General features: G+C 41.1%; 1 protein-coding gene across 5 annotated transcripts in view; it reads left to right on the top strand.

Annotated features, from left to right (window-relative positions):
• ptpra (protein tyrosine phosphatase receptor type A) overlaps nucleotides 1-26,377 on the top strand; it is a 257,136-nt gene that overhangs the window by 147,101 nt on the left and 83,658 nt on the right. For all 5 annotated transcript variants that reach the window (XM_063047091.1, XM_063047093.1, XM_063047092.1 and 2 more), the window contains one exon: nucleotides 10,820-10,846. In XM_063047091.1, the coding sequence (XP_062903161.1) occupies nucleotides 10,820-10,846 (27 nt within the window). The remainder of the gene's footprint in view (nucleotides 1-10,819; nucleotides 10,847-26,377) is intronic.

Genomic DNA, 26,377 nt, shown 5'->3' with positions numbered 1-26,377 from the left:
CCAGTGCTAGGACTTTACTGTTAGTGAGGTATGTTAATTACTTGGACATGAAGAGAGGAAGTATGTTTGTTGTGACGTGAGAGTTGTGGAGTTAGAGCAAGGAAGGTTGTCTAAGGCTATAACAGGACATAGATGAATTGAAAAATTTGGGCAGATCTTTGGTAGATGGAAGTTAAACCCGACAAGTGCTGGGTGAAGCATTTTGCATGTCAGATAAAGGTCAGATGTGTACTGTAAATGTTAGGATACTAGGAACTGTTGGCAAATGGAGGAACCATGTGGACAAAAAGTAATATAGTTCTCTGAAAATGGCAACATAAGTGAGGTGAAGAAGCTGTATACATGTTTGCCTTCATTGGTCAGAGCATTTAGTATAAAAATTCTGTTCCAACTTTACAAAATACTGATTAGGCTACACATGTTATATTGTGTGCAGTTCTGGTTGCTATACAAGAGAAGAAAAAACATCGAAACATAGAAAACCTATAGCACAATACAGGCCCTTCGGCCCACAAAGTTGTGCCGAACATGTCCCTACCTTAGAAATTACTAGGGTTACCCATAGTCCTCTAATTTTCTAAGCTCCATGTACCTATCCAAAAGCCTCTTAAAAGACCCTATCGTATCTGCCTCCACCACCGTTGCTGGCAGTCCATTCCACGCCCTCACCACTCTCTGCGTTTAAAAAAAAACAACTTACCCCTGACATCTTCTCTGTACCTACTCTCAAGAACCTTAACCTGTGCCCGCTGGAGGGAGCCATTTCAGCCCTGGGAAAAAGCCTCTGACTATCCACACGATCAATGCCTCTCATCATCTTATACACATCTATCAGGTCACCTCTCATCCTCCGTCACTCCAAGGAGAAAAGACCAAGTTCACTCAACCTGTTTTCATAAGGCATGCTCCCCAATCCAGGCAACATCCTTGTAAATCTCCTCTGCACCCTTTCTATGGTTTCCACATCCTTCCTGTAGTGAGGCGACCAGAACTGAGCATAGTACTCCAGGTGGGGTCTGACCAGGGTCCTGTATACAGAGGCATGCAAAAGTTTGGGCACCCCGGTCAAAATTTCTGTTACTGTGAATAGTTAAGTGAGTAGAAGATGATCTGATCTCCAAAAGTCATAAAGTTAAAGATGAAACATTCTTTTCAACATTTAAGCAAGATTAGTGAATTATTTTTGTTTTGTACAATTTTAAAGTGAAAAAAAGGAAAGGAGAACCATGAAGATGTTTGGGCACCCCAAGAGATTAGAGCTCTCAGATAACTTCTAGCAAGGTCTCAGACCTTAAATTGCTTGTTAGCACGATGGCTTGTTCACAGTCATTGTTAGGAAAGGCCAGGTGATGCAAATTTCGAAGGTTTATAAATACCCTGACTCCTCAAACCTTGTCCCAACAATCAGTAGCCGTGGGCTCCTCTAAACAGCTGCCTAGCACTGTGAAAATTAAAATAAATGATGCCCACAAAGCAGAAGACTATAAGAAGATAGCAAAGCATTTTCAGGTAGCCGTTTCCTCAGTTTGTAAGAAATGACAGTTAACAGGAACAGTGGAGGTCAAGTTGAGGTCTGGAAGACCAGGAAAACTGTTCGTAGGATTGCTAGAAAAGTAAATCAAAACCCCCGTTTGACTGCAAAAGACCTTCAGGAAGATTTAGCGGACTCTGAAGTGGTGGAGCACTGTTCTACTGTGCAGCGACACCTGCACAAATATGACCTTCATGGAAGAGTCATCAGAAGAAAACCTTTCCTGCATCCTCACCACAAAATTCAGTGTCAGAAGTTTGCAAAGGAACGCCTAAACAAGCCTGATGCATTTTGGAAACAAGTCCTATGGAGTGATGAAGTTAAAATAGAACTTTTTGGCCGCAATGAGCAAAGGTATGTTTGAAGAAAAAAGGGTACAGAATTTCATGAAAAGAACCCCTCTCCAACTGTTAAGCATGGGGGTGGATCGATCATGCTTTGGGCTTGTGTTGCAGCCAGTGTCACGGGGAACATTTCACTGGTAGAGTGAAGAATGAATTCAATTAAATACCACCAAATTCTGGAAGCAAACATCACACCGTCTGTCAAAAAAAAGCTGAAGATGAAAAGACGATGGCTTCTACAACAGGAGAATAATCCTAAATACATCTCAAAATCCACAGTGGACTACCTCAAGAGGCACAAGCTGAAGGTTTTGCCATGGCCCTCATAGTTCCCTGACCTAAACATCATCGAAAATCTGTGGATAGACCTCAAAAGAGCAGTGCATGCAAGATGGCCCCAGAATCTCACAGAACTAGAAGGCTTTTGCAAGGAAGAATGGGCGAAAATCCCCCAAACAAGAATTGAAAGACTCTTAGCTGGCTACAAAAAGCGTTTACAAGCTGTGATACTTGCCAAAGGGGCTGTTACTGCGTACTGACCATGCAGGGTGCCCAAACTTTTGATTCGGGCCGTTTTCCTTTTTTGTTATTTTGAAACTGTAAAAGATGGAAATAAAAAAGTAATCTTGCTTAAAATATTAAAGAAATGTGTCATCTTTAACTTGATGCCTTTTGGAAATTGGGTCATCTTTTACTCCCTTAGCTATTCACAGTAACAGAAATTTTGACTAAGGGTGCTCAAACTTTTGCACGCCACTGTAGCTGCAACATTACCTCTTGGCTCCTAAATTCAATTCTATGATTGATGAAGGCCAATACACCATACACCGTATGCCAGGAATGTGTTTGGCAATTGAGAGTGCAGAACAAATTCCCCTGGATGGAAGCCTTTAGAATAGAACAGCTAGTCTTGTTTCCCCTGGTCCAAAGGAGTCTGAGGGATCACCTGAAAAAAGATGTAAGATTATGAGAGGTATGAAAAAGCTAGATAGTCAAAATATTCTTTCGAATAGAAAAGCTGCAAAAACCAGAGAACATGGGTTAAAGTTAGAGGAGTTTTAAAGTGGATTTGAGGTTTAGGTTTCCAGTACAGAGAGGAGTTGATATCTGGAACACACTGCCACATGAGGTGTTTTAATTGGAAAGGATTGCTATCTTTGGGAGACACATGGCATAGAAGGAAGTGATACTATTAACAGGTGAATAGAATTTTATTTTTCTTTATTGACATACAGCACGGAGTAGACCCTTCTGGTCCTTCGAGCTGTGCCGCCCAGCAATCACCCAGTTTAATCCTAGCTTAATCACGGGACAATTTATAATGATCAATTAACCTACCAACGAGTGTGCCTTCGGAATGGGGGGAGGAAACTGGTGCACCCGGAGGCATCCCACATGGTCAAGGGGAGAACGTACAAACTCCTTACAGGCATTTGATAGAGTTAGGCATAAACTTCGGTGTGGAGATGCATTTCATTAAACAGCTGTACCAGCTTCATTTCTGAATTAATTGAACTTTTTTGATACTTTATAATTTTAGAATGCATATCTTTATCCTGAATAAATGCTTCATATAAATGCAGATTTATCTGTGTTGAGCCTTAAATTGATGGAGCAATTATGAGAGTTGAAGATGGTTTCAAGGATATACCACGTTTGTATGTAATATTTCAAGGAAAGTTGTTATAACATCACCTAACTTGTCCTACAGTTCACATTAACTCTACCTGGTGATGGTGGCGGCGTGTGTGTATCGCGAGGCTCAGTATCTTACCAGATTTCGAAAGATAGTGTTAATTTATCTGCTTGTTTCCTGCGTGTTTGCTCGATTCGGCTATGCAAACTACACTTACAGCAAACAGTCACTTTTGGACATTAACTATCAATGCACCAACTCAGTTTTGGGCTGTCCATTCAACTTTGACCAACTACCTCCGGAGTTAGTAAGGACACCGCAGACCTGCATTCAACTCGCTCTGACCGGAAGGGCCTGGCGCCGGCATCAAGACCATAAATAAGGACGAGGGAAGCGTGGAGGTTTGTGTGCTAGGCTAAGGCTAAATCCACACCGGCTAGCGCTACCTAGAATCTTCCTCGCCAATGTTCGGTCTCTGATGGACAAACTGGACGAACTAAGGACTTGGACACTCACACAAAGAAGGCTTATGGATTGCAACATCATGTTTTTTACGGAGACGTGGCAAAACAGTGATGTCCCAAACAACGTGGTAGAACTGGAAAGGCGCATGTTCTTCAGGGCTGACAGAGCTGCAACAGTGACAGGTAAAAGTCGGGGAGGTGGTTTATGCATCTACGTGAATCGATCATGGTGTACTGACTCTACCATTGCTGACACTTACTGCTCTGCTGATCTGGAGTACCTGATTATTAAGTGCAGACCTTTTTAGTTGACCTCAAGAGTTTACATGCATCATTGCTGTCGCAGTTTATGTTCCACCGGATGCTAACGCTAAAGTAGCCATGAAAGACCTCAGTGCCGCTATTAGCAAGCTGAAGACATTGCATCCAGATGGAGCCTTTATTGTCGCTGGGGAGTTTAATCATTGTAACCTATGTTTCGTGCTTCCAAGATTTTACCAAAATGTATCATGCACCATAAGGGGTAATAAAATCTTAGATCATGTCTACACAAATGTGGCTGACGCTTACAAAGCCACTACCCTCCCCCACCTGGGACAGTCCGACCATCTTTCATTGTTTCTGCTTCCTAAGTATAGCCCGGTCATTAAATGTATGAAACCCACAATGAAGACTATTAAGATCTGGCTGGAGGGGGCTGACTCTGCTCTTCAGCACCAATTCCAGCACGCAGACTGGAGCGCGTTTGCTGCCCATGCCACCACAGACTCTCAGATTAACATTGATTTATATACCAGCTCTGTCCTTGAGCACATCAGCAAGTGTGTAGATAGAATGACATCACAAAAACAAATAAAAGTTTTCCCTAGTCAGAAACCATGGATGAACAGAGAAGTTTGCCTCCTGCTCAAAACCAGAGATTCAGCCTTCAGGTCTGGAGACCGGGAGGCTTACAGCTCAGCCAGGGCCAACCTGAGGAGGGGAATCTCTCAGGCTAAACACATATACAAACAGAGAATCGAGGAGCATTTCAACTCCTTGGACCCCTCGCGCATGTAGCATGGCATAGAGGTCATTACAGACTTCAAACCACCTCGAGCCCCCTTCCAACTCTGCTTCCCTCCCTGATGAGCTCAATTACTTCTACGCTTGCTTTGACCAAGAGAACCGTCAAAGCAGATCTCCCACCTGGTGAACTGCCTCTCTCATTTTCCACCTCCGATGTATGTGCCACCCTGAGCAGGGTGAATGTACAGAAGGCAGCTGGTCCGGATGGAATACCTGTCCGTGTGCTCAGAGTCTGTGTAGGGCGGTTGGCCGGGGTCTTCACGGACATTTTTAATCTGCCCCTGGCCTAGGCAGTTGTCCCCACAAGCTTCAAGATCGCCACCATTGTGCCAGTGCCGAAGCATTCCACTGCCATGGGCCTGAATGACTTCAGTCCAGTTGCACTCAGCCCCATCGTTGCAAAGTGCTTTGAGAGACTGCTTCTATCACATCTGAAATCCTGTCTGCCCACTACCCTGGACCCCCATCAATTTGCCTATCGCACCTACAGGTCAACAGAGGGCACCATCTGCACGGCACTTCACTCTGCCCTGACCCACCTGGACAGCCCCAACTCTTACGTCAGAATGTTGTTCATTGACTTTAGTTCGGCATTCAATGCTGTGATCCCCTCCAAGCTGATTGCCAAACTTTGCCAGCTTGGTATCAGCTCATCCCTCTGCAATTGGACCCTGGGCTTTCTGACTAACAGACCCCAATCAGTTAAGTTAGACAACCTCTCCTTCTCCACTCACCCTGAACACCGGCGTGCCTCAAGGCTGTGTTCTGAGCTCTCTTTTTTAGTCCCTTTTCACCTGTGACTGCGTTCCTGTACATGGTTCTAACTGCACAATGAAGTTCGCAGACGGCACCACGGTGGTTGGCCTGATCAGAGGGGATGACGAGACGGCCTACAGGGATGAGGTCCAGCACCTGGCCGCGTGGTGTGCCGACAACATCCTGGCCCTTCACACCCAGAAGACCAAGGAGATCATTATGGACTTCAGGCATGTTAGGAGCCACACTCACATCCCCATCTACATCAACGGAACTGTAGTGGAGCGTTTATCGAGCTTCAAGTTCCTTGGTGTCCACATTTCCGAGGATCTCACCTGGTCCCTGAACTCCTCCATCCTGATCAAAAAGGCGCAACAGTGCCTTTATTTCCTCCGGAGCATCAAGAAAGCTCACCTCTGTCCCAAGATACTGACGGACTTTTACCGCTATACCACTGAGAGCATACTCACCAACTGCATCTCAGTGTGGTATGGCAATTGTCCCATATCGGGCCGCAAAGCGCTCTAGCATGTGGTGAAAACTGCCCAGCGGATTATCAGCACCCAATTACCCACCATTGAGAACATCTACCATAAATGCTGCCTGGGCAGGGCGAAAAGCATCATCAAGGATGCATCTCACCCTAACCATGGACTTTTTACTCTCCTCCAATCTGGTAGGTGCTACAGGAGCCTCTGTTCCAGCACCAGCAGGCACAGGAAGAGCTTCTTCCCTAGGCTGTGACCCTGCTGAACCTCACATTACAGCGCTAAGCAGTATTGCACCCATATTGTACTGTTTCAGTACTTTTATATTTGTGTGCTGTAGCACTTACTTTTTATTCGCAGTTATTTTGTAAATAACACTATTCTTTGCATTTCTGATCAGATGCTAACTGCATTTCATTGGCTTTGTATCTGTGCTCAGCACAATGACAATAAAGTTGAATCTAATCTAATTATTGGCAAATATTATTAATGTTTGAGATTGCCCTGCTCCATGCTACTAATTTTATTGTGCTAATAAATACTCAAAAGTAAGGCATGCAGTCTCATAGTAACACAGACAAAATGATGGAGGAACTTCTAGTCTTGTGTCTTCGCTGCCTTTTCATTAAGAACATAGCTGATCTTGTATCTTAAAGACTCCATACTCCATCTTTTCATTTTCTTAATATCTAAAGTTTTGTTGATCTCTTAAGTATATTCAGTTACTGTGCTTCCACCAACGTAATTGGGGACAATTACAATGGTATACTCCAGTGATTTCCCAACGGGGGCGGTACCGGCCCCCAAGGGGGTGGTTATGTGTCTTGAGGGGCCAATAGGGGAAATAGAAGTCGTTGGGGAAGCGCTCACGATTCTTGCAAGGGGCGGTAAGCGACATCCTAACATGAGGGTTGAGAGCTGATTGACCATTTGCAGAGCAGGCACTTCCAAAAAAAAAGGGATAAGGCACTGGAACACAGGATGAACCATAGCTCTGCAGGCAGTGAGCATTCATCATCACAGTGTATCTGAAACCTGGCAATTTCATCCGACCTTACCAACCAAACAGACTTTATCAAGGATGCATAAATTAGGAACCAGAGTGCCCATCAGTTCACTTGGCTCATGGCACGGAATGAATTCATGCCGTTTAACAATTAGTAAGTCAAGTACACCCTCTCAACTTTCTGGGCAGATCTATGGAAAACAGGTCACGCAACGATACAGCGCTGGCTGGAACCAAACGTTGAAAGAGAGCCAATCAGTGAACTTGCCGATTCCGAGGGTTCCTCTTAAGGTTTCAAAGTGACCTCAGCTTCATATGTGTGGTCAAGAGTCAGCTTTGGGGATTATGAGACCTTATATGATTGGTCAATCGAGCCAACTGAAGTAGTATAAAGGTAGCTTGCTGAACACCAGCTCTGTCCCGACTAACGCTGAGATTCCAACCTGAATCCTTGTCAACGTAATCATCATCACCTCGCTGTTCTTTTGCGTGCTGCTACCACCAATCTGTCCGTGTTAACTCACTGCCTTTGTCAACATCCGACAGGTATTTCCAGTTGGTCATTTTTTAATTTTAATTTAGCCCCATTAACGATGGATATATATGTACAGCACGATCTCTACAAGTCTGAGTTAGTGAAGCCTTGAATTCTGATCCTGCTAAGAAACTGAACTACAGAAAGTGCGTCAATACAATGTGACCGACCAGGAGTATGGTTTAATGTCGTTCTTGTCAGATCAGCGATGCCCCTTGTGTCTTATTTGCAATACCGCACTGCCTAATGAAGCCATGATACTACCAAGATTGCTTGAACATTTCTTTAAAAGGTCACTTACCATATTACTCAGTTCCAGAAGATGAAAGAAGCATTTGAAAACTCTTGCATACTCAAGGCATTTGCCAAGAAAGCTAAAAATGACCTTGATAGACGTCTCAATGCTTCCTATAACATTTCCAAAATGATAGCAAGGTGTGGAAAATCCCATACAATTGAGGAAAGATTAATAATGCCTGCTGTATCAGATGTGCTCACCACTGTTCTTAATATGGATACCAGTATTTTAAAATCAGCTCCTCTGAGTAATAACTGTATTGACAAAATGAGTGAAGATATTGAGTATCAACTATGCACAGAGCTGGAAAAACAGAATTTGGGATACAACTGGATGAGCCTAGAATTAAACTAGAATTGCTGGGGAGTGGGAACCGAACTTTAGAGATGGAGGAAGAGGCAGTTGGCTCACAAATAGAGATAGCTTGTAGACAGTGCAAGAGGGAGGATAGGCAAGTGATATAGAAGGGATGCGCTCAGACCGATGGTTTGAGCTGTGTCTATTTTATTGCAAGGAGTGTTAGGAACAAAGTGGTGAGCTTAGAGCGTGGATCAGAACTTGGAACTATGATGTTGTGGCCATTACAGAGACGTGGATGGCTCTGGGCGGAAGTTAAGAACAGGAAAGGGTCAATACTACTGGGTGTTTTTATCACGCAATAGTAACAGGGACATTGAAGAGCAGGTAGGAAGACAGATATATTAATAAGAGGGTTGCCGTGGTGGGAGATTTTAATTTCCCAATTATTGACTGGCATCTCTGTAGAGTGAGGGGTTTAGATGGGGTGGAGTTTGTTAGGTGTGTTCAGGAAGGGTTCCTGTCCAGATATGTAGATAAGCCTACAAGGGGAGAGGCTGTACTTAATCTGGTATTGGGAAATGAACCTGGTCTGGTATCAGATCTCTCAGTGGGAGAGCATTTTGGAGATAGTGATCACAATTCTATCTCCTTTACCATAGCATTGGAAAGGGATAGGAGCAGACAAGTTAGGAAAGTGTTTAATTGGAGTAAGGGGAAATATGAGGCTATCAGGCAGGAAGTTGGAAGCATAAATTAGGAACAGATGTTCTCAGGGAAATGTACGGAAGAAATGTGGCAAATGTTCAGGGGATATTTGCATGGAGTTCTGCATAGGTACATTCCAATGAGACAGGGAAAGGATGGTAGGGTACAGGAACCATAGTGTACAAAGGCTGTTGTAAATGTAGTCAAGAAGAAACGAAGAGCTTACGAAAGGTTCAAAAAGCTATGTAATGATAGAGATCTAGAAGATTATAAGGCAAGCAAGAAAGAGCTTAAGAAAGAAATTAGGAGAGCCAGAAGGGGCCATGAGAAGGCCTTGGCGGACAGGATTAAGGAAAACCCCAAGGCATTCTACAAGTATGTTAAGAGCAAGAGAAATTACCCATTTCTTTGCAGTGTGGAAGAACAGAACTATAGGGTGCAGAGGAGATTTACAAGGATGTTGCCTGGATTGGGGACCGTGCCTTATGAGAATAGGTTGAGTGAACTCGGCCTTTTTTGCTTGGAGGATGAGAGGTGACCTGATAGAGGTGTATAAGATGATGAGAGGCATTGATCGTGTGGATAGTCAGAGGCTTTTTCCCAGGGCTGAAATGGCTAGCACGAGAGGGCACTATTTTAAGGTGCTTGGAAGTAGGTACAGTGGAGATATCAGAGGTAAATTTATTACACAAGAGAGTGGTGAGTGTGTGGAATAGGCTGCCGGCGCTGGTGGTGGAGGCGGATACGATAGGGTCTTTTAAGGGACTTCTGGACAGGTACATAGATCTCAGAAAAATAGAAGGTTATGGGTAACCCTAGGGAATTTCTCAGGTTAGGACATGTTTGGTATGGCTTTGTGGGCTGAAGGACCTGTATTGCGCTGTAAGTTTTCTATGTTTCTATGTCTAACAGGAAGAGAGCTTACAAAAATAAATTATCGAACTTCAGAATGATGAAGATGCAAGAATGTTTTTCAAAATTGTTGGCTTTTGTGGTATGTGGCTACTGTGTCATACAAAATTTCCTGGTTCTGGAGAAGAGCCAAACTGCTCTTCATTGCATTCCCATCCTCCTATATTGTTGAAAAAGGTTTCAGTGCAGTGAAGCACATACTCACAAAAAGCAGAAACCACTTGAACATTGTTTTGTATGGGGACTTAAGGCTTTTGCTATTGCAACTTGAACCATATATTTCAACTCTTGCTGAAAACCATCAAGCTCAAGGATCACGTTGATATCAAGATTGCCGTACAGTGCACTGGTAATATGTAAGCTAGGTTTAAAGTGAAATAAAAATTTAAAGCAGAATAATTTTTCTCATCTTAGCATATGGTAGATGTGTTTTTACACTATGGGGGTGCCAGAAAGTATATTGCGCCTAAGATGGGCGTTGGCATGCATGAAGGTGCTTTAGGACGGCGTTGGCATGCATGAAGGTGCTTTAGGAGGGCGTTGGCATAAAAAAGATTAGATTAAACTTGTTTAATCCAGTATGACCAAATCTGTAAAAAAAAAGCTAGCTATAAGCAAGATAAATATTTCATCATCTTGTTCCATATTATTGTGAATAACAGACATTCCTGAAGGGTGTGCCAGAACTATATTCCATAATTTGCCACCATGAACTTCACAATATATTGAATGTTGATATCCTGGGTAATTTTTAATTGCATTCTGTTGTTACGCAGGTGGATCTAACCCAGGGGGCGGAAAAGGTGAGTTTTATATTTTACTTGTTATGCTGCGTCTTGCATTGTCTATGTTCTACCGCCTAGATTGTTACTTACTTGGCACTTAGTCTTTAAGATGTGACATAATTTGTTGTGATGTTGCAAAAGTTTTCATTTGTTTCAGCAAGGATTTGGAAATTTCTATCAACTTTTTTCTTTGTGCGTGATACGTAGTAATTATTGTAAGAAAGTTAGTTGTCTTTAAAACCATATTGTCTATTTATCATTTGTTGCATCTATGTACTTCAGATCATAAGACCGTATGACATTGGAGCAGAAGTAGACCATTCGGCCCTTTGAGTCTACTCTGCCATTCAATCATGGGCTGATCCAATTCTTCCAGTCATCCCCACTCCCCAGCTGTCACCCCATACTCTTTGATGCCCTGGCTAATCAAGAACCTATCCATCTCTGCCTGAAATACACCCAATGACTTGGCCTCCACAGTTGCTCGTGGCAACAAATTCCACAGATTTACCACCCTCTGACTAAAGTAATTTTTCCGTATCTGAGTTCTAAAAGGACGTCCTACAATCCTGAAGTTGTGCCCTCTTGTCCTAGAATCTCCTACTGTGGGAAATAATATTGCCATATCTAATCTGTTCAGGCCATTTAACATTCTGATTGTTTCTTTGAGATCTCCTCCCCCCCCCCCTCCATTCTCCTGAACTCCAGGGAATACAGCCCAAGAGCTGCCAGATATTCCTCATATGGTAACCCTTTCATTCCTGGAATCATTCTCGTGAATCTTCTCTGAACCCTCTCTAATGTCAGTATATCCTTTCTAAAATAAGGAGCCCAAAACTGCACACAATACTCCATGTGTGGTTCCACAAGTGCCCTATAGAGCCTCAACATCACTTCCCTGCTCTTATACTCTAGAAATGAATGCCAGCATTGCATCCGCCTTCTTCACAACCGACTCAACCTGGAGGTTAATCTTTAGGGTATCTTGCAGAAGGACTCCCAAGTCCCTTTGCATCTGCGCACTTTGTATTCTCTCCCCATCTAAATATTAGTCTGCCTGTTTTTTTCTTCCACCAGAGTGCATGACCATACACTTTACAGAATTGTATTTTATTTACCACTTCTTTGCCCATTCCCTTAAACTATCTAAGTCTCTCTGCAGACTCTCTGTTTCCTCATTTCTACCCACTTCTTCACCTATCTTTGTATCATAGGCATATGTAGCCACAAATCCATTAATACCATAGTCCAAATCATTGACATACATCGTAAAAAGCAGTGGTCCCAACACTGACCCCTGTACTCCACTGGTAACCAGCAGGCAGCCAGAATAGGATCCCTTTATTCCCACTCTCTGTTTTCTGCTGACCAGCCAATGCTCCACCCACGCTAGTAGTTTCCCTGTAATTCCATTGCCTCTTATCTTGCTAAGCAGCCTCATGTGCGGCATCTTGTCAAAGGCCTTCTGAAAATCCAAGTACAGCACATCTGCTGCATCTCTTTTGTCTACCTTGCTTGTAATTTCCTCAAAGAATTGCAGTAGGTTTGTCAGGCAGGATTTTCCTTTCAGGAAACCATGCTGGCTTTGGCCTACCTTGTTATGTGCCTCCAGGTACTCCGTATTCTCATCCCTAACAATTGATTCCAACCACTGATGTCAGGCTAACAGGTCTATAGTTTCCTTTCTGCTGCCTCCCACCCTTCTTAAATAGAGGAGTAACATTTGCAATTTTCCAATCATCTGCTATAATGCCAGAATCTATCAATTCTTGAAAGATCATTGTTAATGCCTCCACAATCTCTCCAGCTACTTCCTTCAGAACCTGACTGTGCATTCCATCAGGTCCACGAGATTTATCCACTCTGAGACCATTAAATTTCCTGAGTACCTTCTCAGTCATAATTGTCACTGCACAAACTTCACGTTCCTGACACTCTTGAATGTCCGGTATACTGCAGACATCTACCACTGTGAAAACTGATGCAAAATACATATTCAGTTCCTCTGTCATCTCTGCACTTCTCTTTACAATATCTGCAGCGTCATTTTGTATTGGTCCTATAGCTACCCTCGTCTCTCTTTTACCCTTTATATTCTTAAAAAAAGTTTTTAGTATCTTTTTTGATATTAGTTGCCAGCTTCCTTTCATAATTCATCGTTTCCTTCCTTATGACCTTCTTAGTTCCCTTCTGCAAGTTTTTAAAAGCTTCCCTATCCTCTATCTTTCCACTAGCTCTGGCTTCCTTGTACGCCCTCTCTTATGCTTTTATTTTGGCTCTGACTTCACTTGTCAGTCACGGTAGTGTACTTCTTCCCTTTGAAAATTTCTTCTTATTTGGAATATATCGGTGTTGTACTTCCCTTATTTTTTTGCAGAAGCTCCCGCCATTGCTGCTCTCCTGTCTTTCCTGCAAGTGTCCCTTCCCAGTCAACTTTGGCCAGTTCCCCTCTCATGTCATTGTAATTTCCTTTATTCCACTAAAATACCGACACATTAGATTTTATTTTTCCCCCTCAAATTTCAAAGTGAACTCGATCGTATTGTGATCACTGTTTCCTAAGAGTTCCTTAACCTTAAGCTCTCTTATCACCTCCAGATCATTGCACAACACCCAATCCAGTATAGCCGATCCCCTAGTGGGCTTAATAACAAGCTGCTCTAAAAAACCATCCCTTAAGACATTCTACAAATGCTCTCTCTTGAAGTCCAGTGCTGACCTGGTTTTCTCAATCCACTTTCATGTTAAAATCCCCAACGATTATCATGACATTGCCCTTCTGACATGCCATTTCTATCTCCTGCTGTAATTTGTAATCCATATCTCGGCTACTGTTTGGAAACCTGTATACAACTTCCATTATGGTCCTTTTACCCTTGCCATTTCTTAACTCAACCCATAGAGACTCTATACCTTCCAATCCTATGTCATCTCTTTCCAATGACTTAATATTATTTCTTATACACAGAGCCACACCACCCCCTCTGCCTATTAACCTATCTTTCTGATATACTGTATATCCTTGTATGTTCAGCTCCCAATGGCAGCCATCCTTTAGCCAAATTTCAGAGATGGCCACAATGTCATATTTGCTAATCCGTATCTGAATTTAAAGATCGTTCATTTTATTCCTTATGCTGCGTGCATTCAAATACAACACTCTCAGTCCAATATTTGTTGCTTTCTGTTTTAACTGCACCATGCATCTATTACCCTGTAACTCATGCCACTGGCTGTGATTGAGCCTCATCTCCTGCCTGTTCTTCCTATAATCTCTGTTGCACACTATCTTTGATTTATATCTGCTTTTCCCTTCCTTAGCCCTATCACTCCAGTTCCCACCCCCCTGCCAAATTAGTTTAAACCCTCCCTAACAGCTCTATTAAATGTGCCCGCTAGGATATTGGACCCCTTTGAGTTCAGGTGTAGCCTGTCTTACCTCCCCCAGCTTCAGTGGATTCCTGCTGAGAGGGTGTGAACAAAAGGGTCAAACCAGTGGAGGATGGAATAATGAGCAAGCTGTTCGCTTTCTGTAGAACAAGAGAAAAAAAAGGGCATGCATTTGTGCTTACAGTCAAATAGCGCTTTCTGTTACCAATGCCACAGTCAAAGTGGTATGATTTGTGTATTAAGAAAACATTAGATAGCTTCTCCCACTTGATTCTCTTTAAAATTGATCTTTGATTTGACTGAGCTGTATTTTCAAAAGATGTTCTTCTACTGAATTTTAATGCTGAGAAGACTGCTTTTGTTTTGTTACCCATCAGTATTGTTGAAAATGTTGAACTGCAGTAGTCATGGATGATAATGGTTTTAAAATAGATTAGATAAACAGTTTCTTTTGTTTCCTTTTGTCTTCTTGGTCTTTGCTGAAATCAATAGTAAGTGCTATTCATCCACATGGTACTATCTATGATTTATAATATCAATATCCTTGCAGGAACTATAATACCACACCAATTCCAGCACTTAGATCCTCTGGTTTGATGTTTTCGTGCGCATATCCAGATACTGAAGTGTTTTGTGAATTTCTGCTTCTAGCATCCTCTCCTTAAAGTACGATAACAAGTTCTGAGTGAAAGCATTCCTCCTTGGATATCCCTTTAAATTGTCTCTTGTCACAGATAACTGCATTCTGACACCTAGCATTTAATTCCCTATTGAATTTTATTTACCTGTACCCAAGAAGAGCAGCACAGTTACAGTCACAAAAGGTATTCTAAAACTGCCACTAGCAATTGTTAAAAAGTAACGTACATTGACCAGTGAAACATCTTGCACAGTTCCTCATGCTTTATCGGCGTACAAAGAAGAAAAGTCACTAATCATGATGATACTTAAGGCATTAATGATCAATCAAAACTACGTGTAATTCAAAGCAAAACTTTGTGGAGGAACATGCATATTCTTCAATCCTTCACAGACGAGGGGTGATTGATAAGGTTGTGGCCTAAGGTAGAAGGAGTCAATTTTAGAAAACCTAGCAGATTTATTTTTCAACGTAGTCCCCTCCTACATTTACATACTTGGTCCAATGGTCGTGGAGCATACGGATCTCGGACATCCAGAAAGTGTCCATACCATGGGGTGATTGATAAGTTCGTGGCCTAAGATAGAAGGAGATGAGTTATATAGCTCTCGTTACATGCACATGCAGTTCAACTCTTTGAGTGATTATGCAGAAAGTTTGAAATTGATAACTCATCAGGGTGCTTGATAAGTTCGTGGCCTAAGGTAGAAGGAGATGATTTATTAACTTCAAACTTTCTGCACAATCACCCAAAGAGTTGACCTGCATGTGCATATAATGAGAGCTGTATAACTCATCTCCTTCTAGTGTAGGCCACGAACTTAATCAATCACCCATCTACAGACACTTTCTGGAGGTCCAAGATCCGTATGCTCCGCGACTGCTGGACTAAGTGTGTAAATGAGGAGGGGACTACGTTGAAAAATAAATGTGCTAGGTTTTCTAAAATTGACTCCTTCTACCTTAGGCCACGAACTTATGAATCACCCCTTATATATTTAATAAGATTAAAAAGTGATCTATTCAGGGTGGCACGGTAGCATAGTGGTTAGCACAACGCTTTACAGTACAGGCGACCCGGGCTCAATTCCTGCTGTCACCTGTAAGGAGTTTGTCTGTTCTCCCTGTGACTGCATGGCTTTCCTCCGGGTGCTCCGATTTTCTCTCACCGTCTAACGACGTACCAGTTGGTAGATTAATTGGTCATTGTAAATTGTCCTGTGATTAGGTAAAACAAGGGATTATTGGATGGCATAGCTTGAAGGTCCTAATCTATGATGTATCTAAACAAATAAGTAAGTAAATAAATAAATCTCTTTATTTTAATGGAGAGTGATGATCCAGTAGTTACCGTGTGCTTTCTAATCCTTCATTTGCATCTTTATCTTGTCTAGTTTGCTGAGTCTAGTTATGACTCTGGAAAATTACATGTTCCCAGTGTAATTTATTATTCCAAGGACCTTGCTCTGTACAACTATGCCTATATTAACCCTTTAATCCAGCTTCCATACCTCAAGCTCTTAGTCTAAATGTAATTTAGATACCTTGACCTTAAAATCCTAAAAATCAATCTATATGACCATAAGATATAGGAGCAGAATTAGGCCATTTGGCCCATTGAGTCTGCTCCAGCATTTCATCATGGCTGATCCGGTTTTCCTCTCAGCTCCAATCTCCTGCCTTCTCTCAGTATCCCTTCATGCCTTGACCAGTCAAGAATCTATCAACCTCTGCCTTAAATATACATGTAGACTTGGTCTCCACAGCTGCCTGTGGCAACAAATTCCATAGATTCACCACTCTCTGGCTAAAGAAATTCCTCCTAATGTCTGTTCTAGAAGGACACACATCTATTTTGAGGCTGTGTTCTCTGGTCTTAGACTCTCTCCTCATGGTAAGCATCCTCTCGACATCCACTCTAACAAGGCCTACAGGTTTCAATGCGGTCACCCCTCATTCTTCTGAATTCTAGTGAATACAGGCTCAGGGTCTTTAACCACACTTTATATTTCAAAACTGGAAACATTTTCATGAACCACTTTTGAACCCTCTCCAGTTTCAGCCATTCTTTCTAAGACAAGGGACCCAAAACTGCTCACAATACTCTAAATGAGCCCTCACCAGTGCTTTATAAAGTCTCAGCATTACATCCTTGCATTTATATTGTAGTCCTCTTGAAATGAATGCTAACATCACATTCGCCTTCCTCACCACAGACTCATCCTGCAAATTAACCTTCAGGGAATCCTGCACAGGGACTCCCAAGACCCTTTGTGCCACAGTTTTTTGGATTTTCTCTCCATCTAGAACATAGTCATCCCTTTGATTTTTTTCTACCAAAGTGCATGACCATACATTTCCCAACACTGTTCCATCTGCCACTTTGCCCATTCTCCTAATCTATAGCCTCTCTACTTCCTCGAAGCTACCTGCCCCTCCAGCTTTCTTCGTATCGTCTGCAAACATTGCAACAAAACCATCAATTCCATCATCCAATTCATTGATATATAAAGTAAAGAGAATCGGCCCCAACACAGACCCCTGTGAAACACCACTAGTCACTGGCAGCCAGCCAGAAAAGGCTTCCTTTATTCCCACTCTTTGCCTGTTGCCAATCAGCCACTGTTTTATCCATGCTAGAATCTTTCCTGCAATCCCATGGGCTCGTAGCTTATTAAGCAGCCTCATGTGAGGCACCTTGTCAAAGGCCTTCTGAAAATTCAAATACACGACATCAACTGATTTTCCTTTGCCTATCCTGCTTGTTGTTTTTTCAAAGAATTCCAACAGGTTTGCCAGGCCAAGATTTTCCCTTGAGGAAACCATGCTGAATATAGCCTATTTTATCATATGCCTTCAAGTACCCCAAAACTATATCCTTATCAATCGACTCCAACATCTTCCTAACCGCTGGGGTCAGACTAACTGGCCTATAATTTCCTTTATTCTGCTGCTCTCCCTTCTTGAAGAGTGGAGTGACATTTGCAATTTTCCAGTCATCTGGAACCATTCCAGAGTGTAATGATTCTTGAAAGATCACAATTAATACCACTACAATCTCTTCAGCTACCTCTTTCAGAATTCTGGAGTGTGTACCATCTGGTCCAGGTGACTTATCTACCATCAGACCCTTTAGTTTCCCAAGAATCTTCTGCATAGTAATGGTAACTTTACATCTCTAGTGTCTTACACAGTGAAGACTGGAGGTCACTCAGACTTCCCACATCTCACACAGTACAAATTGCCACTGGAGCCAACCTCACTAATATACTATGCCCTAACAGACGAGGATTGACAAATAAGGAGAAAGAGAAAGTAGCTCACAAGACAGTGTATCTCCCCCAAACTTGATCTCACCTAACTCCTCACTGCTCATGCACAGCTCCTCCATGGAGAGTGTTAGGAGCACCATGTTTCTGTGAGTGCACATAATAGACAATCTCACATGGTCCCTCAACACCAGCAATTGGTTTAACATCTGTCGTTGGGAAAACGCTTGAAGCTATCATTAAAGAACAAATAGTGAGGCATCTGAAAAGAAATGGATCCATCAAGCAGACGCAGAATGGATTCAGCAAAGTCAGGTCCTGTTTGACAAGCTTACTGGAATTCTTTGAGGATATACAGTAATGAGCACAGTAGATAGAGGGAAGCAGATGGACGTTATTTATTTGGATTTCCAGAAGGCACTTGATAAGGTGCTGCTTAAAAGACATCCGTGAGATAAGGATGCATAGGGTTGGGGTGATGTACCAGCATGGATAGAGGATTAGTTAACTAATAGAAAGCAGAGAGTAGGGATACATGGGTGTTACTCTGGTTGGCAATCAGTGGTGTGAGTGGTGTGCCTCAGGGGTCGGTACTGGGCCTGTAACTGTTCACGATGTACATTAACAATCTGGAAGAAGGAACAGGATGTAGTCTGTCTAAGTTTGCTGATGATACTAAATTTAGTGGAAAAGCAAATTGTGCAGAAGATTATGGAGAGTCTGGAGAGAGATATTGATAGGTTGAGTGGGCAAGGGTCTTGCAAATGGAATACAATGTTGGTAAATGCGAGGTCATCCACTTTGGAAGAAAAATGGAACAGCAGGTTATTATTTAAATGGTAAAAAAACTGCAACATGCAGCTATGCAGAGGGACTTGAGAGTGCTTATGCATGAATCACAAAGGTTGGTTTGCAGGTGCAACAGGCTATCAAGAAGGTAAATGAGATGTTGGCCTTCATTGCTAGAGGGATTGAATTTAAGAGCTGGGAGGTTATGCTGCAACTGCACAGGGTACTGGTGAGACTGCATCTGGAATACTAAGTGCAGTTTTGGTGGCCTTACTTGAGGAAAGATATACTAGGTTTGGAGGTGGTGGAGAGGAGGTTCACCAGGTTCATTCCAGAGATGTGGGGGTTAAACTATGAGGAGAGATTGATTCACCTGGGACTGTACTCATTGGAATTCAGAAAAATGAAACATGATCTTATAGAAACATATAAAATTATGAAAGGGATAAATAAGATCGAGGCAGAAAAGTTGTTTCCACTAATAGGTGAGACTAGAACTAGTGGATATAGCCTCAAGATTTGGGAAAGTAGATTCAGGATGGAGATGAGGAGGAACTGCTTTTCCCAGAGAGTGGTGAATCTGTGAAATTCTCTGCCCAATGAAGCAGTGGAGCTACTTCATGAAATGTATTTAAGACAAAGTTGGATACGTTTTTGCATGGTAGGGGAATTGAGGAAAAGGCAGTTAGGTGGAGATGAGTCCATGGCCAGATCAGCCATGATCTTATTGATGGGCTCGATGGGCCACATGGCCTACTCCTGCTCCTATTTCTTATGTTCCTATGTTCTTTCGTCAAGAAAGTAGAGCAGCATCTCCACTTTATAGGGTGAGTGAGGCTTCCCACTTCCATTTTAGCCAATTTTTACAGGTACATCATCAAGAGTGTGCTGACCAGCTGCAAAACCATCTGGTATGGGAATTGCAAGCATCTGACCACAAGTTCCTACGAAAGATTGCCAGGACTATGGAGAGGATGGTTGAGGTCTCTCTTCCACACATTAGAGATATTTGTCAGGAGCAAGTGCTGCATATGCAGGGCCCTTATCATTGTCAATGAGCCTTCTTGTATGTCTAACATTCTACTTAACCCTCTCCCATCAGGCAGGAGGGACTGTACCATTAAGACAAGAACTGTTCAAAGTTCAGACTGAATTTATTATCAAAGTACATGTATCTTACCAAATACAACCCTGAGACTCATTTTCTTGCAGGCATCCTCAGTAAATCCAAGAAACATTTGACAACCCAGGGTCTGATTGTGCATCCTCAGACTTTCTGGGAAGTTATTGTTGAGGCATCATCTTTAGCCATAGGCGAAGTCCTGGAAGACTAGATGGGGTTGTGGATGGAGGCTTATGTACTATTATTTAAGAAAGATAGCAAAGACAAGCCAGGGAACTAGAGACCTGTGAGCATGGCATCACTGGTGGGTAAGTTAGCGGAGAGGATTCTTGGGGACAGGGTCTACTAGTATTTAGTTAAACAATTCAGATTAGGGATAGTCAGCACAGGTTAGTGATGGGGGAATGGCAGTAGGAAATTGTTTATATGGACTTTCGAAGGGCCTTTAATTACGTCCCATAGTGAAAGGCTAATCTAAAAGGTTGGATCTAATTAGATGCTGGGAAAGCAAGCCTGTTGATTCGATGGTAGGAAGCAGAGGGTGATGGTGGAAAGTTGTTTATCAGACCAAAGGCTTGTGACTAGTTATATGTCACGTGAACTGGTGCTGGGCCCATTGCTATTTGTTGTACAGTAAATTGTATGACACTTGCTCATTGCTGCCATCAGGAAGGAGGTATAGGAGCCTGAAGAAACATACTCAACATTTTAAGAACTGTTTGTTTCCCTCTACCACCAGATTTCTAAATGGTCCATGAACACTACCCCACTATTTCAATGGTTCAATTTAGTGTATATAGTATACAAGCTGAAGTTGTTACTCTTTGCAGACATCCATGAAACAGAAGAAAAACCCCAAAGAATGAATGACAGAAAACTGTTAGAACCCCAAAGCCCCTTCCTGTGCAAAAGCATAAACCCTCCTCCCTTGTCTCCACCTACTTGCTTCAGCAAAAGTATCAGCTCCCCCACCACCCACCATGCAATCAACAGCAAAGCCCCCAGAGACCATGATCTGGAGTCCATCAAAAAAATTACTGTCCATCCCAACACTTCAACATCTCACTCTCACTAATGAAGGAGAGCGAGGTATCACTTCTGCCTGAGCAAGAGTGGAGGACAAAAGCTCACTGTTTCAGTGTTACAATCTGCAGCATTGCTTATTTTGACAGCTTAGACTTGTATTTAGTAATATGGATGCATAATAAAATAGGAATATACATCCTGATACTCTGCATTCTGCTCAAAAAAGTTGCTCAAGGGGATGTCACATGATGACGTAGGATTGAGACGTGGAAATCCAGCTCTCCCGTAAAAAATCAGCAAAGTACCGTTTAAATAAAGAAAAGTTAATAAATAGTTTTTGAAAACTACTTATAAACTATTCAAGATTATTTTACGATATGCCTCGTAAACAGAAGCAGAAGAAGACTGCTGTTTTGATGACACCACCAGATGGGAAGGAAAAACGGCCTACTACAGCGATGGAACCTCGGGCTCAGGTTGGGTCTCCTTCCGAGGAGACACATTTTATCTCTGGCGTTGAAGAACAGGGGGCAATGGCAGCGGCAGCGGTCCCTGGGAAGAAGAAGCGGGAATTGTGCATGCGTAAAGAAGTAGGCATGCGCAAATCGGTACAAATTGAACTACAAGAACCGACTGCCACTGGAAGTGAAAGTGACCTGAAGTCAGGATCGGATTCCCCGGAGAATACAGGTGAAGAAGAGGAGGAAGAAGAACAAGAAGAGATTAAAAATAAAGGATATCGTGGAGACATAAGAGAGTCTTTAGTGCAAATAATGCTTGAATTAAAAGGAATAAATATAGAGGTTAAAAACATGAAGATTATGTTCGATAGAGCTATGAAAAGACAGGAGAAAATGGATAAGAAAGTTAAAAAGTTGGAAGGAACAATGGAGGATACCAGCGATAGAGTGGAAAAAACAGAAAATGATATTCTTGCCTTGACAATCGAAAGAGATCGGTTGTGGGAAAAAGTGGATGTGCTGGAAAACTTTAGTAGGCAAAATAATATTAAGATTGTTGGTCTTAAAGAAGGTATAGAGGGAGATAATCTAATAGAATTTTTTCAAAGATGGATCCCGGAAAATTTGCAAATGGAAGAGGGAGATCGGTCAATTGAAATTGAACGGGCACATAGAGCTCTAAGATAAAAGCCACAACACGACCAAAATCGCGATCAATTTTAATAAAACGTTTAAGATTTCAAGACAAAGAAAGGATTCTGCAGGCGGCTGCCCAAGCTGCCAAGAATAGAAAAGGGCCATTGATGATAGAAGGGAACAAAATTTTTTTCTACCCTGACATAAGTTATGAACTTTTGAAGAGAAGGAAGAAACTTAATCCAGTGAAAAAAGTCCTATGGAATCATGGGTATCAATTTATACTGCGCTATCCTGCAACCTTGAAAATTTTTTTGGCTGGCGGAGAAAAAAGATTTTTTTAATGATTACCGGCGGAGGAATTTGTGCGAGAATTTTTGAATACTCACCAGACACAAGAAGAAATCTTGGGGAGCAAGATGGATTAAAGATGACAACTGGGACAGGGAATAGACTTGGCAGATTTTTAAAGGCGGAAGAATATATAAATATATTATTAATTATATGATAGAGGGGAAGAAATGTAAAAGTTTGTGGAATATTAGTTGGGAATAGTGACATTAAAGTTTTTTTTATATATATATTTTTTTGTTACGGGGAGCTGGAAGAAATACTGATCAATCACTACGGGATTCGTGTGTGTAATCATGGCGACAGCCATGACCCGCAAAATGGAGGGGGGTAATGTTGCGGTTTTTTCCACTCACAACATTAGTAGGGGGGTATTTTGTTACTTTTTATATTTTATCTATCTTTTATTTCTTTCTTTTTGCCTGGATGATTGGGGGAGGGGGGGAACACATAGCAACATGGTGAAGTTTAAAGAGATTCCCCAAGGAACTATGAGAGTTGAGATGTTAAGTAATGTTTTAGATTGGAGTAATTTTGTTAAGAATAATGACTAACTTATTGAATTTTTTGAGTTTTAATGTTAATGGGCCTAACGGACCGGTGAAAAAAAAAGAATTTTAACACATATTAAGAAAATGAAGGTAGATATAGCCTTCTTGCAGGAAACACACTTAACAGAAATAGAACATCAGAAATTAAAGAGAGACTGGGTGGGAAGTGTTATTGCAGCTTCATTTAATTCAAAAGCAAGGGGAGTAGCAATTTTGATCAATAAAACATTACCAATTAGAATACAAAATGTAATAACTGATTCTGTGGGGCGATATGTGATTATACACTGCCAACTCTTTTCCGAATTATGGATTCTCATGAATATTTATGCACCAAATGAAAATGATGCAAAATTTATACAAGAAGCCTTTTTGAATTTGGTTGATGCACATGATAAAATATTAATAGGTGGAGACTTTAACTTTTGTGTAGACCCAGTCTTAGATAGATCAACCAAGGCTGTTACAAAATCGAAAGTAGTAAAACTAACCTTATTATTGATGAAAGATTTAAATTTGATTGATATATGGAGAAGAATTAACCCCAAAGAAAGAGACTATTCATTCTATTCTAATAGACATAAAACTTACTCAAGGATAGATTTTTTCCTATTATCAATGAATATTCAAGACAGAGTGAAAAATATGGAATATAAAGCGAGAATATTGTCAGATCATTCTCCTTTATTAATGACAATAATAATGACGGATAAGGAAGAAGCGACTTATAAATGGAGATTTAATTCAATATTATTAAAACGTCAAGATTTTTGTGATTTTATTTAAAAAGAGATCCAATTTTTTTTGGATACAAACTCTCATTCAGTTGATGATAAATTTGTATTATGGGATGCGATGAAAGCATATGTGAGGGGTCAGATAATAAGTTCTACTTCTAAAATTAAGAAGGAATATATGGTAGAACTAGACCAATTGGAAAAAGAGATTACAAAATTAGAAAAAGAATCTCAACCCATATGATAGGAGAAAAACGAAGACAACTTGTCAATAAGAAGCTACAATATAATACGCTTCAGACATACTGAACAGAAAAAGCAATCATGAGAACTAAGCAAAGGTATTATGAGTTAGGTGAGAGATCACACAAAATTCTTGCTTATTTTAAGTACCCCGTAACTGGGTTGCCAAACCAGCAGAAGTGGAACACTCGTTGGAGTCTGGATTACTAGGAACTAATAAAAGTTTTATTAAAGACATAAGTAATACAGTGCCCTAATCGTAAGGATATCAATGTAACAGGTTAGCAATGATAATACACACATATACACAGAAATAGGGTAATAGGAATCAACCAAGCTCTATCGCAGTCTAGGGGTAAAATGATCAGTCTTAAGTGAAGCAGAGTTCAGTTTAATTTAGTGCAGTTCGCAGTAATTGCTGTTGTTGTACTGTTGGAGCGAGAGAGATGCAATTTGGTTCAGGCAGACCTTTGATCTCTTCGCAGTTGGTTTCGGGCAGACCTTTTATGTCTTCTAATCCCCGCTGTGGTCACCGACTGTGACCCCTCCGTTCCAGATACAATTGTTCTTCCACAGTGAACCCCAGCGGACACACACCCCAGGTTCCCACCGATCGTACCTTTACACCCTGTAAGCCTCTGGTCGGTTCCCGCGAACAGGACCTCCAAACTCCCACCACTTGTTAGGGTACACTGCTCTTTCCAGGGTCTCGTGGTGTGTCGCGTGCCTTAGCAAACCTGCTCTTTTTATCCCCCTGCTGGGGTATCACCTGTTCATCAAACTTCAAACAGTTCATGTTCAAAGCAACCGGTCTGTCAATATTCTGAATTGTGTTTCTTTTCCATTAATCCCTCTCTTCTCTCTTATTAGCATTTTGAATGTTTCTCCATTGTCTTTCTTATCTCTCTCATTAGCATCAATTGTCCGATAGCTTTGCTTGGCGTCACACTTGGCAGTTGAAAACAGAACAGGCTTCCAAAACGATAAATGCAATTAGAACAAGTACAAATAAAATTACTTATAAACCTTTAGAAATTAATGAGACCTTTAAAAGTTTCTACTCTGAATTATATCAATTGGAATCACAAAATGATGTTAATGAGATAGAAAGATTTTTATCACAAATAACTCTTCCAAAATTGAATTCGAAAGAACAGAAGGGATTAGATGTGCCTTTTTCATTGAAAGAGGTTGAAGAAGCTTTAGGATCACTTCAAAGTAATAAATCTCCAGGAGAGGATGGTTTTCCGCCTGAATTTTATAAAAAGTTTAAAGCTTTATTAATTTCTCCTTTTATGGAGTTAATATGTCAAGCGGAAAAAACACATAAACTTCCAGAAACCTTCTCAACAGCGATTGTAATAGTATTGCCAAAAAAATAGAGATCCTTTAAAACCAGCATCATATAGCCCTTATTCTCTGTTGAACACGGATTATAAAATAATAGCAAAAATTTTATCTAGTAGATTATCTAAATAATTGCCAAAATTAATACATATGGATCAAACAGGATTTATTAAAAATAGATAATCGGCAGATAATGTAACTCGGCTACTTAGTATAATTCATTTAGCACAAAAGAGGGAAGAAAAGAGTATGGTAGTAGCTTTGGATGCAGAAAAAGCATTTGATAGATTGGAATGGGATTTTTTATTTAAAGTATTAGAAAAATATGGGTTAGGAGTAACTTTTATAAACTGGATAAAAACCTTAAACACTAATCCTAACGCTAAAGTAGTGACAAACAGTCAAATTTCAACACCATTCCAGTTAAAAAGGTCAACTAGACAAGGTTGTCCATTATCACCTGCTTTATTTGTATTGGCGATAGAACCATTAGCAGAATTAATTAGAATTGATTCAGATATTGGGGGTTTTAGAGTTAATCGGGAGGAATATATGATTAATTTATTTGCTGATGATTCGATTTATTTAACAAACCCACTGCATTCGTTACGTAAACTATCTTCTAGTTCGGAAGAATATGGGAAAGTATCAGGGTAGAAAATAAAGTGGGATAAAAGTGAAATCTTATCTCTTACTAAAGGAGACTATAGTCAATGTCGTTTAGCAACCCAATTTAGATGGCCAATAAATGGTATAAAGTATATAGGTATAAGAGTTGATAATGATATAAAGAATTGATGTACCGTTTGTAAATTTAATTATTTACCATTATTGAAAAAAATTCAAGAAGATCTTGACAAATGGATGATATTACCAATAACATTAATGGGTAGAATCAATACTGTAGAAATGAATATATTTCCTAGATTACAGTAATTATTTCAAACACTACCAATACAACTGCCACAGAAATTTTTTCAAGAGTT

This window comes from Mobula hypostoma, chromosome 4, assembly GCF_963921235.1.
Source record: "Mobula hypostoma chromosome 4, sMobHyp1.1, whole genome shotgun sequence".
NCBI classification, from domain to species: Eukaryota; Metazoa; Chordata; class Chondrichthyes; order Myliobatiformes; family Myliobatidae; genus Mobula; species Mobula hypostoma.
The sequence above is the reverse complement of the archived record's forward strand: the minus strand, read 5'-3'. Positions and strand labels throughout refer to the sequence as shown.